Here is a 13,188-nt window from a genome sequence, read left to right as displayed (position 1 = left end):
TTTACGGCCATTTCTAAGTGAAGGTGACGCAAGCAAGCGCCGCACATCGTGGTCATTCTGCTTTTACTGAGTCGTTTAGTATTGGATATACAGTAAGCGACTCACGTCTATCTGCCGCAAACATGTTATAAACATTCAGAACATCACACAGTGTCTGCAGGAGCTGTTTTTGGAGGAGAAAAGCAAACATCACTGTGTATCACTGTGTTTGCCCTGTCTCAGTCACACTTGTCACCAAGATACGAAACGTGACACACACACATACACGAACGAACGTTATGAGAACGATAGTTAAAATGTACAGTTGGCGGTTCACTTCCGTTATTTGGTACGATTGCATTCACATCAGAAGTGAACTGTACCAGAATTTGCATGAACCGTACCCCAGACCACCTCTTTCAGGCGGACTCAGGTACGGTTCATGGGTGCGCATCCGGGTTCAGAAAACATGTTCACACTAGCTAAACATACTGTACTATGACGTCAAACAAACCCAGGTGTGGACTGAAAGTGCTAGTGTGAAAGCACCCTAAAGAAGTTCGCACATCAGAAGCGCCACGACACGGCGCGCACATGACAGTATAAAGTATTACACACCAGACGCGCACATTCGCATAATATTTAACATGAAACTGATCAGATGGCGCTCTGTGGGGCGACTGAAATATGAACTGCGACCTGAGTCGTGGCTGGGCGCTGCCGACAGAAGCCGAGTTGCAGCGCCGGTGTGTACACTGATAGAAACCTATGTTTAGGATTTTAAAATGCATGGCGCTGCGCGACGTCGAGTGACGTTTCTGGTGTGCGACCTGCTGAAATCATTCATATCCAGTAGATTACGTGGAGTCTGCACTACCTTTATGATGTGACATGGTTAGACTTTTTATTCTAGAGACACATTTGACTGTACAGAGCCGTTTTGAAACGACAGCATGGAGATCTTTAATCATCTAATCACTGAAATTAGCAAGTTGTCTAGAAGTGGCTAAGTTAACTTGGATGAGTGAGCAATTTGCAACCAGAATATTTAAGTATTAGCTAACTCAACATCCTCTGACTAACTTTAGGATGTTGACATACTGTCCGTGAGAAGACATGCAAAACCCGGACTGTGAAAGTCTGAGCGATGTTTGGTCCCTAGTGAACGCATAACTTTTGACCATGCTGTTAGTTTCATCTTTGGGATAATAGATGGACTCCTACAGATGAAAGAATGAAGCACTTTGACTTACAGAGCTCTTTTGGAGGTTTTGATGACTGCTGATAGTCTGATGAGACACTCGTCTGATATCTGGAATTTCTGAAGCTCAAACTCCTCCAGCTCCTCCTCTGAGGTCAACAACACAAAGACCAGAGCAGACCACTGGGCAGGTGAAAGGTCAGCAGATGACAGACTTCCTCTACTGAGGTGAGACTGAATCTCTTTCAGCAGAGTTTGGTCGTTCAGTTCGTTCAGACAGTAGAACAGATTGATGGATCTCTCTGGAGACAGATTCCCTTCAAGTTTCTGCTTGATGTAGGCAATTATTTCCTCTTTGCTCTGGTCTCTGTCATCCTGCTGTGTCAACAGGCCTCGTAAGAGTTGTCGATTGGACTGGAGTGACAGACCGAGAAGGAAGCGAAGGTAAAGGTCCAGATGTCCATTCTCACTTTCCAGAGCCTTGTCCACTGCAGTCTTCAGGAAATCAATCATGATCTTATCTCTGCTTTTTTCTGCTTGTGTCTTGTCATTGTCTAGAATCAGATGTTGATAAAGGGCTGCAATGAACTCCTGAATGCTCAAGTGAAGAAAGCAGTACATGGTACCAAGAATGATTCCCGTGTCCTCCCTAAAGATCTGGGTACACATGCCTGAGTACACCGATGCCTTATAGACGTCAATGCCACAGTCTTTCAGATCGCTCTCATAGAAGATCACATTGTTTCTTTCCAGCTGCTGGAAGGCCAGTTTCCCCAGTGAAAGGATGAGCTTTGGATCCCAGGAGACATCTGCTGTGTTTTCTCCATCATACTTTCTTCTGCTCTGCTGGATCTGAAAGCGGAGAAAGTGTGTGTACATCTGTGTCAGAGTCTTGGGAGATTCCTGCAGTGTTTCAGCATGAGCCCTGTGTTTCAGTTTCAGTATGTTCTGGAGAACAGTGGCTGAAATCCAGCAGAAGACTGGGATGTGGCACATAATAAAGAGACTCTTTGACTGTTTAATGTGATCAATGATTTCTCTGGCCTGATTCTGATCTGTGAGTCTCTTTCTGAAGTACTCCTCCTTTTGGGCATCATTGAATCCTCGTATCTCTGTCAGCCGGTCGATACAGTCAGCAGGAATCTTACTGGCAGCTGCTGGTCTGCTGGTGATCCAGATGAGAGCAGAAGGAAGCAGATTTCCCTTGATGAGGTTCGTCAGGAGAACATCCAGAGAGACTGCTGAAGATACATCACGACACGTCTCATTACCAGCAAAGTTCAGAGGAAGACGACATTCATCCAATCCATCAAGGATGAACAGGACTTTGAATCGTGTGCTTCTTGTAAGGTTCAGTCCTTTAGTCTCTGGGAAAAACTGTGTTATGAGGTCTTTTAAACTTTGTCTTTCTTTCTCCTTTAAGTTCATCTCTCTGAATGGAAGAGGAAATATGAAGCTGATGTCTTGATTTTCTTTCCCTTCAGCCCAATCCAGAACAAACTTTTGCACAGAGACTGATTTCCCGATGCCAGCAACTCCTTTTGTCAGGACAGTTCTGATCCGCTCGTCTTGTTCAGCTGCTTCAAACAAATGTTTGCATTCAACCTGTATCTCTAGTGACTGATGACGTCTGGAAGCAGCTTCAATCTGTCTGATCTCATGTTCAGTGTTGACCTGTTCACTCGCACCCTGAGTGATATAGAGATCTGTGTAGATCTTATTCAGAAGTGTGGAGTCTCCTTGCTGAGCAATTCCTTCAAACACACTTTGATATTTCTTCTTCAGGCTACATTTAAGCTGATTAATGAAGAACAGCTCACCTAAACACAGGAGCAAAGAAACAGAGAGGTTTAGTCTTGACTTTTCCAGCTATATTTGTATGTGTCAGTCTGACAGATACCTATGATTTGCTTACCCTCGAGGGTATCAGCAGCTTGATCTTGCTTCATCTCTTTCAGGAAGAAGAGTGTGAGATCAAGAGCTGCTTCTGTGATAATGCTTCTGTTCTCATTAAAGTCCTTCACAAACTCTTGTCTGTTTTCTTCTTGTAAGATTTTCCTAAACGTTTGCAGTTCTTTCTTCAGAAACTTGATCATTTTGCTCTCAAGATTCTATATTTAAAAAAGAAGAACGATATTTCACAAATATATTTAATAACTTACAGTTCTAAATAAAAAAAAACTATTTAATACTTAAAAAATATATATTATATTTAAGGTCTGTAAGTGCTCAATTCTGATTTGCATTTAATTGAAGACTAAACGACGTCCAATCAAAGATTGCTCGGCTAAAATAAGGTTCAATGTGGAATTTGGAATTAATGCATAGACATGTATTGCCGGTCTAATCTGTGTTATAATAGGAATTAAAAAAAACATCCCACCTGGAAGATCTTCAGGAGATTGTCTGTGAAACTCTTTCGGCTTCTGTGAGTCTTGTTTTTTAAATCTGGTGACTCATATTCAACACTGTTAACAAATAAAATTAGTGAGGGAAACAAATACAGATACATATGAAAGACATTAAAATACTAAATGTTCTGTAGACCTCATGATAAGAAGACAGTGTGGACAGTGAACTTGTGCAATTAGTCCATCCCTCTGTCACATATTAAATTGAGCGGATAAATTTCAGACATAACCAGGACGTTCCCCATCAGGTCGGGAACATTGACTTGGGTCTAGAAGAGATGCTATTGGTAGAGTGTGTGGAAAACACCACAGCAGCTGAGCCTGTTGTGTATTTGGTGTGAAGTGTGAAGTTTGCCAAGCACAGCATGAGCACACAATATCACCAAAAGTGCAACCTTCTAAAGGTATGCCTATAATTACCAGAGTATGTGAAGAGTTTAGAATTTAGGTTGTCGATTGTTAACTTTTTACCTAGCTAACTGTAGTCAAAAGATTTTTAAAATATGAGGAAGGGTGGAATGAAGGTGACTTGCTACCCAACGGGGAGACCTGGTGACAGTAAGTATATGCGCTTTATATGATAAGATGGTTAGCGGGTAGAGAAGACACAAATCTGCCTGTAAAGGGGAAATGCTCGGTGACTTAGGGACGGATATGGGATTGTTGCCCCAGAGGTTGCCCCATCTCTGAGAAAGGAAGTGATTCCTCGGAAATTATTCAAGGAGGGGTCATCGCGAGGGGTGTGAGTTCAGAAACAACAAGGTCAGGTTGAACCTCGGAGGCGCAACAAGCAAGACCTTCTGCTCTTTCTCCCTGACCTTTCACAGGGTCTGTGTGAGCAGGATCACAGAGGGAAAAATGCATACTGCTTAAGCCTCGGGGTCAGCGCAGAGCATCTGTACAGAGCAGGGAAAAAAGCAACTGCCGATGAGCAGTCTCGCGAGAAGTAAGCAGGATGACCTGGGCTTCCCTGAAGTGCACTCGTATTACCTGGACCATGCTGGGGTGGAGTTTCTATTCTCCCAGGAGTGTGAGCTACTGGGAGAGCACGTCAACTTGCATGGTTGAGCTTGCGTCTTGTGCCTCATTACTCCAGGCTAATTTCTAATATTATCTAATATCTGTGACAACTATAGTATCTTAATAAGCACATTTTTGTGTTTAATAGAAGACTAATAGACATCCCATCAAAGATGGCTTGGCTAAAATAAGGTTAAATTTGGAATTAACAACTACACATGTCAAGTCTGTCTAATCTGTGTATTTGTCTAGTGTTGGGTTATTCTTAGATGTCTATTCGACTTTTCAGTGACAGACTAAATGTTTCTTTGTTTAAGCCCAGACATCACTTGTTTGTTGTGGACACTTGTTTAAGGGCACCCAGGCCTGTAGAAGGCCAGATCCATCCAGGGACTGAAGGTGCGGCATCACAGCGAGGTGATGGTCACCCTGTGCATCCCCGCACACCATGCCCATCTGGGAACTTGACTATGAAGCCAGTGCTGAAGTGGTCAAATTTGAACAATCTGAGCAGTGAGATAGCGGCTGCAACCTGATATGGCTGAGGAACCTCTGAAAAAACTTCAGTAAGACCATTGTAATCCTGTCAAACTTAATCAGACAGGGCAGCACCGTCTGCATTCTGCACATACAGGTGGCTGCGGCTTTTGTCGCGAAAAACACGCTAGTAAACTCAAATAACAGATGACCTCAGGAAGATGACCTGTTTCATTGCGCTCAGCTGTTCTTTCCCCACTGAGGACTGCTGGGTAGACAGTGTCACCAAATAGACCTGTGATATAGGCATGCCAAGAAAACGAGCTCAGGCAGCAGGGCATATATCTACCAGGGTAAGGCAAGGGTGGTGATCTTGGACCACTGTGTGGCCATCATCTTCCCCAGGGCTCTGACAGCCGATTTGGTGGTCATGAGAGCATTGTCGGCCACCTGTGGTGCTGTGGTACCATGGCACAGGGCCAAAGAAGCATGGCCCACAGCAGTGTGAGCTCTGGCTGTGAGAACCTCAGATAACCCACCTGAGGATCTCAGCTTATCCTCCAGGTGGCGGCGCCTACCATCCAGGCAAAAGCTTTGTACCGCCATCGAGTGAGGTGAGGGTAGAAGAGCGTTAGGTAAAAACATACCTGGTTGAGCTCCCTGTTTGCTCCTTGGAAGATGGGGAAGGGGGTCTGGAAGAATTTATCTCACATCAGCTCCCGCTCTAGTCAGTCCGACCGTGGGACTAGTGGGACAAGCCATCTCCAGCCCTACTGCCAAAGCAGCAGCCATCATGAAAGCACAGCCATCATGCCTGACTCTAGATCAGTGACCGCGCATTGCACCCCAGATGGTGGCAGCGAGCTTAGTCTGTCATCTGAACATGAAAACTCACCCTCTGATGCTGTGATGGGCATCTGAACTCTGTTGTCAATGAATAAAAACACAAGCATGGGGACAAACCAGCACAAATGTGATAGGGCAAGTTGTGGAGGAGCCCAAGGGCCCAGAGGCAATGGATAGGCCACCACTGTAATCCTCAGATCTAGAGTGCTCACCACTTTTGTGATATAAGCATCCTGTAGAATTAGCTTCATTTGGACAGATGAATAACAGTCTGCAATTATTAATTCATACTGAAGCCAGCCACAAAGACACAGAAGCACCAGATAATTACAGACGGTTATGATCTGGTGCTTCTTTTTCATTTTGTGGCTGACTTCAATATGCTGTTAAAATTCCTAGAGTCGTTATAGATTCCTTTTAATAAACACAAGCACAGCAAATTAGGTTTCCTGGTTGAAATGTAAAATTGTAAAGACATACATGCACAACAGAAAATATAGAAAAACTAAGTTAAGAATCATCATGGAATGGAAATCAAATCAGATGATGAGGTCCCTGAAGGGTCCAACCACTAGTGACCAAAACGTAAAACACAAAATACCTTTCAGCAGATGATGGTGTTTTCTCTCTGAGGTTTGATGGAGGATGTTTTGACTTCACTAAATGGAAAAACCTAGAATGACAATATTAATTTTAAATTGTGTCACCGTCAGCACCAGACACACTAGAAGGCACTCTACACCTCATATCAGCCACTGTCAAACTCAGTTCCTGGAGGGCCGCAGCTCTGCAAAACTTAATTCCAACTCAAACACACCTGATCAAACCAATTGAGTCCTTCAGGCTTGTTTGAGACCTACAGGTGTGTTGAAGTAAGGTTGGAAATCTGAAAATCTGCAGGGCTGCAGCCCTCCAGGAACTGAATTTGACACAGCTGGTCTATATGACCCCAATGCTTTCCACATCACAATTCACATAAACTTGGGTTAAACAATTTTGACAGACATCCATTGCTGAGTATTGTTTCATGATATGGACTTTATCAAGCGTTTCACTGTTTACTGGTTTTCCTGTGTTAGTTTGGTCTTTTTGGTCTATTTGGATCATTGATTGTTTATCACCTGCCCAACCTATGCTTGTTTATGGGTTATGGGTTTATGTTAAAGTATAACCTTCTGCATAAAAGCTTATCATCTAATATCTTTAAATATGAACTGTTTTTCAATGTCTGTTTCAGTGTCAATATCTCTGTTTTCAAGATTTGTTTATTGTTTGTTCTATGATCAGCTCTGCTAAACAAGACAACAAGACACTCATACATTCATTCATTTATTCATTCATTCATTCAATCATTCATTTCTTTTTCAGCTTAGTCCCTTTATTAATCTGGGGTCGCCGCAGCGGAATGAATCAACAACTTTTACACAGCGGATGCTCTTCCAGCCGCAATTTATCTCAGGGAAACATCCACACACACACTCATACACTACTGACAATTTTAGCCTATACCCAATTCCCCTGTACCGCATGTTTTTAAACTATGGGGAAAACCGGAGCGCCCGGAGGAAAACCACACAAACGCAGAGGGGAACATGCAAACTCCACACAGAAACACCAACTGACCCAGCCCAGGCTTGAATCAGCGACCTTCTTGCTGTGAGGCGACAGCACTACCTACTGCGCCACTGCGACAACAAGAGACTATTACCTATTATTTCTTTTCATTTTATAAATGTCTAATTAAACATCTACAAACTCATTAAACTGACCTGAGATCAGGTAAAACTATAACACCTGTTCAGTGATTCACCACTGGAGGGCAAACTGAATGGATTTGTGTGATTCATGTGGATATTATGCAGATCAAGTTTTTGCCCCCTGGTGGAAAAATATTGAATTTCCAAACATTTCGAAGCATTAAAGTCATAAAAAGCCTCGTTTACTGAAATCACATGACTCTGCCCATTTGATATGTGCTCTGATTCACTGCTTTGAAACAAAAAACTGTAAAGGTATTGAAGCTTCATGAAGTACTGCAAAATCAGCCATCAGCTCTGTTTACTGGAGTACTCTTGTGGATTAGCGGTGTGTTACTCGTTCATGTACACTCAGAGCGTGTTTCACTGGTTTGTGTTTTAATCTTCTGTGTTTATTGTTCGCTGTCTGGATATTGGATTACTCTTTGTGGATTACTCTTGATTATGATTGATTGCTTGTTTTGTCCCCTTGCCTGTCTAAAAGATACTCTGAATAAGAAACTAAAACCATCACTAGGTGTCTGTAAATGTCTTAATTCACCAAAAGTCATTGAGTCATTTGATTCATCCAAACAACTGATTCATTTACTAATGACTCTATTTTCTGGATTGTTGGTTCACAATAACATGTTCAATACAGTCCAAGTGTGACCAATAATGTAAAACACTAAATACCTTTTAACTGATGATGGTGTTTTCTCTCTGAGGTCTGGAGGTACACCATTTTTAGAGCAGTCACTCTTCAGAGACACAGAGCTGGACACACATGATCCTGATCTCACACTGAACACACAAACACACCAGAGGAATAAACTGCAGGACAAATTTCAGTCTCCTTTACAAGAGTTTATCAGACAAATATGAGTTTGTTCAGTTTAATTCAGCACAAGCTAATAGTTGACTGAAGGTCTGTCTGTTGTCATGTTGAAATAATGGTGTAAAAACAGAGTCAATACCTGTGTTTCTCTGAGAGAGAATCCTTTACTCGCTCCTCTGCCATACTGCAGCTTAAACACCAATGCAGACATTAGCAGAGCTTTCAGGAAACAATCAGCCGCTGACCATCACCTGGAGATGACAATATACTGAGATGAAGAACAGCACACTTTATAGCAATCAATGCTCACTTCACTAACAACACCGCACTCAAACACACCCGATAGAATGAGGGATAGAACACTTATATAGTGTTTATTATTTCACATCATTTAAAGCACACAACATGATCCAGTCTAGGGCAAACCCAAACATGTGACTCAAATTAGCTGGTTTCAAGCCACATATTAGGCAACTGCCACTTATTTTTTAATCTGTGTATACCTGAAATGAGCAGATCTGCACAGATTTATCACCCTGCTTGAACTATCATCCCATCCACTAAAGACAAATTTATGAATAACTTACCTGATAGTTCTGTGTTTCTAAATGCACCCATGAACACAAATGACCTTGATGTAGCAGTATGTATGTTATCTTCACTAACACACTAAATAATGTTGCCCTCATCAAATCAAGAGAGAATAAAACTACACCATGGTATAACAATCACACTCACACTCTAAAAACAGCAACTTGTACCCTTGAACGTAAGTGGAATACACTAAATTAGAGGTCTGAAGAATTGCATACAAAGATAGTGTCAGGGAACACAGGCGGACACAAGTGCAGGTTAAGAAAGTTTTATTCTTGATCAAAAAAATTACCCTAAAAGGGTGCAAATCAAATCCAACTGGGCGTTTGCAGAGAAAAATAAGAGAAAAACAAAAACAAAAAACTGCAAGACGTGAATACAATACAGGTTTAACCCTTGACACATGAAAGGTAGGGTGCACCCGACCAAGCATAGGAGGGAGCTTGAGCCGTATCGCCACCGGACTCAGGACCTTGGTGATCCGGTATGGGCCAATGAACCTGGGAGCCAACTTGCGTGAGGCTACCCTGAGAGGCAGGTCCTTGGTAGAAAGCCACACTCTTTGACCACATCTGTAACGAGGAGCGGGAGTCCGGTGGTGATCAGCTGCTGCTTTGGTCCGTTTATTAGCCTGGGCCAAGGCCTCCCTGGCTCTCTTCCAGGTGCGTCGACACCGCTGGACGAAAGCAAGGGCAGACGAAACTGCAGCTTCGGGTTCCTGAGAGGGAAACAAAGGAGGTTGGAACCCCATAGAGCATTGAAACGGGGACATACCTGTGGCAGATAAAGGAAGAGAATTATGGGCATACTCGACCCAAGGTAATTGTTGACACCAAGAGCCAGGATTGTGGGACGTCAGGCAGCGGAGAGTACGTTCCAAATCCTGGTTAGCCCGCTCGGACTGCCCATTGGTCTGGGGATGAAATCCTGAAGACAGATTCGTAGAGGCCCCGATCTGTCGACAGAATTCCTTCCAAAACCGGGAGACAAACTGAGGGCCCCTATCAGAAACCACATTGACCGGAAGACCATGAATCCGGAAAACATGATCAATCACCACTTGAGCAGTCTCCTTGGCTGAGGGGAGTTTGGGAAGGGGAATGAAATGGGCCGCTTTGGAGAAGCGGTCCACTACCGTGAGAATGACGGTGTTGCCTTTAGATTCTGGTAGGCCGGTGACAAAATCAAGGGCCAAGTGTGACCAGGGGCGGGATGGGATGGGAAGGGGGCGGAGCAGACCAATGGGAGGCGCATTGGAATTCTTGTTCCGAGCGCAAACAGAGCAGGCGGCCACGAACTGCCTGACGTCCTTGGCCATGGATGGCCACCAGAATCGCTGACGGATGGCAGCCAGTGATCTCCTGACTCCTGGGTGACAGGTCAACTTAGAGGAGTGACCCCACTGGATTACTTCAGAGCGCATCTTGGTAGGGACAAAGAGACATCCCGCTGGGACCCTCCCCGGTCCTGGACTTGTCCTCCTGGCTTCCTCAACCCGTCTTTCAATTTCCCAAGAGAGAGATGCCACCACCATCTCCTTGGGTAAAATGGTGTCGGGTGGTTCCCTCTCCCCTGGGGCCTCAAACAGACGGGAGAGAGCATCTGGCTTAATATTTTTGGACCCAGGTCTGTAAGACAAGGTAAAATTAAATCGCCCAAAGAAGAGGGCCCAGCGAGCCTGTCGGGAGCTCAGCCTCCTGGCTGAACAGATATATTCAAGGTTTTTGTGATCCGTCCAGACCAGGAAAGGCTGAGCTGCGCCTTCTAACCAGTGACGCCACTCCCCCAGGGCCAACCTGACTGCCAACAATTCCCTATTACCTATGTCGTAATTTCGCTCTGAAGGATTCAGGCGATGGGAAAAGAATGCACAAGGGTGCACTTTTCCATCCAGGCGTGACCGCTGAGATAAGACTGCGCCTACTCCGACGTCCGAAGCATCCACCTCAACAATAAATTGCCGTTCAGGATCTGGAATAGATAGAACAGGAGCAGAGACAAAACGGGACTTTAATTTATCAAAGGCCTCCTGAGCATCAACTTCCCATTTGAACGGTACCTTGGGAGAGGTGAGTGCTGTTAAGGGTGCAGCGATCTGACCAAAATTCATGATAAAGCGCCGATAAAAGTTGGCGAACCCCAGGAATCGCTGCAGAGCCTTACGAGAATCTGGAGTTGGCCACTTGGCGACTGCCTTTACCTTACAGGGGTCTGCTTGGATCTCTCCAGCCGAAATAATGAATCCCAAGAACGAGACCGACTGGACGTGGAAAACGCACTTCTCCACCTTAACATAAAGCTGATTCTCCAGCAACCGTTGTAGCACTTGGCGGACATGTTGGGTGTGTACCTGTAAAGACGGAGAGAATATCAAGATATCATCAAGGTACACAAAGACAAAACGATTAACCATGTCTCTCAACACATCATTGACCAAGGCCTGGAAGACCGCCGGGGCATTGGTCAGACCGAATGGTAAGACCCGGTACTCGAAGTGTCCCGTAGGCGTGTTAAAGGCGGTCTTCCACTCATCCCCCTCTCGTATGCGGATAAGATGGTAAGCATTCCGGAGGTCAAGTTTGGTAAAGACCTTGGCTCCCTGCAAAAGTTCAAAGGCAGAAGACATGAGAGGTAAGGGGTACCTGTTTTTAATAGTGATGTCATTGAGCCCTCGATAATCAATACAAGGACGCAGGGAGCCATCTTTCTTTTTGACAAAGAAGAACCCGGCACCCGCGGGGGAGGAAGAGGGTCGGATGAGACCGGCTTTGAGTGATTCATTGATATACCTATCCATGGCCTCTCTCTCTGGACCAGAAAGGGAAAATAAACGACCCTTGGGCGAAGAAGTGCCTGGGAGGAGTTCTATGACACAATCGTAAGGACGATGCGGAGGCAGGGAAGTGGCCCGAGACTTGCTGAACACCCGGCGCAGGTCAAGGTACTCCGCCGGTACCCCAGAGAGATCAGCTGCCTCCACCTGTAAGACAGGACACACAGACACAGGAAAAGCAGCAGGACCCAAACACGAAGCAAGACAATGCTGACTCCAAGACAAAACTGAATTACTCGACCAATCTACATGAGGGCTATGCTGCACCAGCCATGGATGCCCCAAAACTATGGGGGCACTAGGTGAATCTAGGAGAAGCAGCGTGGTAACCTCATGGTGATTGCCCGAGACAATGAGATGGAGGGGAGGGGTGGTATGGGATACAGTGGTGATAAGGCTGCCATTAAGAGAGCGAGCAGGGATAGGATTGGAAAGAGGAAGTGCAGGGATTCCCCACAAGGTAGCTAAAGAACTATCCATAAAATTACCTTCGGCCCCGGAATCGACCAACGCCAAAGCAGAATTAAAAGAGTCACCAAACTGGACAGATACAGGGAGAACAGTACGAGAGGAGGGGGAATTCAATAAAGGGGTAGCGCTCACCAGGATCCCCCTCTTTACTGGCGAGCCGCGGCTTTTAACGGACAGGCCACTGCAAAGTGCCCTGGCTTGCCGCAGTAGAAGCACAGGCCCTGGATAAGGCGCTGTTGTTTCTGTTGGGGAGTCAGCCGAAGACGCCCCACCTGCATGGGCTCTGAACCCAAGGAGGTGGCATTAGCAGCCTCAGGACCAGCAGAGGAAGTGTCCTCCATCCTCCAGGGTGGGCGGAAGACTGGACGTTGACAACGGCGGCGCAGACGTCCTTCTACCCGTAGGGCCATACTAATGAGATCATCAAAATCTTGGGGAAGGTCGATGGTGGCCAACTCGTCCTGGATTTCCTCTTCAAGCCCGGCTCGAAACATGGACATGCAGGCCCCTTGATTCCAGTCGCAGGAAGCCGCCAAGGTCTTAAACTGGATGGCATACTCTGTGACTGACCGGCCTGCCTGGCGTAAACGAGCCAACTGGTCCGCTGCCTCCTGCCCCTGAGCAGATCTATCGAACAACCTCACCATCTCTTGTCTGAAGTCTTCGAACGATGCACAACAGGGAGCTTGGGTTTCCCAGACTGATGTTCCTCAATCACGGGCCTTGCCTGCGAGCAGCGTCAGAACGTATGCCACCTTGGTTCTTTCAGCAGCGTAGGTGTG

The 13,188-nt window shown here is 45.4% G+C and overlaps 1 protein-coding gene across 1 annotated transcript; it reads right to left on the bottom strand.

The window, feature by feature from the left end:
• Positions 1 to 6,365: 6,365 nt before the first annotated feature.
• Positions 6,366 to 8,759, bottom strand: si:ch211-227e10.6. The gene is made up of 3 exons (NM_001128300.1): positions 8,648 to 8,759; positions 8,367 to 8,474; positions 6,366 to 6,607 (listed from the first exon to the last, which is right to left on the bottom strand). Exons 1-3 carry the CDS (start codon positions 8,689 to 8,691, stop codon positions 6,469 to 6,471), a joined length of 291 nt encoding a protein of 96 aa, NP_001121772.1. The 5' UTR covers positions 8,692 to 8,759; the 3' UTR covers positions 6,366 to 6,468.
• Between the last annotated feature and the right edge of the window lie 4,429 nt (positions 8,760 to 13,188).

This window comes from Danio rerio, chromosome 4 (assembly GCF_049306965.1).
Source record: "Danio rerio strain Tuebingen ecotype United States chromosome 4, GRCz12tu, whole genome shotgun sequence".
NCBI lineage: Eukaryota > Metazoa > Chordata > Actinopteri > Cypriniformes > Danionidae > Danio > Danio rerio.
The sequence above is the reverse complement of the archived record's forward strand: the minus strand, read 5'-3'. Positions and strand labels throughout refer to the sequence as shown.

Bases quoted from the DNA above. Each gene is read 5' to 3' on its own strand.
- si:ch211-227e10.6 (NM_001128300.1), bottom strand. From the start codon at position 8,691: ATGGCAGAGGAGCGAGTAAAGGATTCTCTCTCAGAGAAACACAG. The intron at 8,475-8,647 runs GTATTGACTCTG...TTGTGTGTTCAG, and splicing joins TCTCTCTCAGAGAAACACAG to TGTGAGATCAGGATCATGTG. The intron at 6,608-8,366 runs GTATTTAGTGTT...TTGTCATTCTAG, and splicing joins ACACCATCATCAGTTAAAAG to GTTTTTCCATTTAGTGAAGT.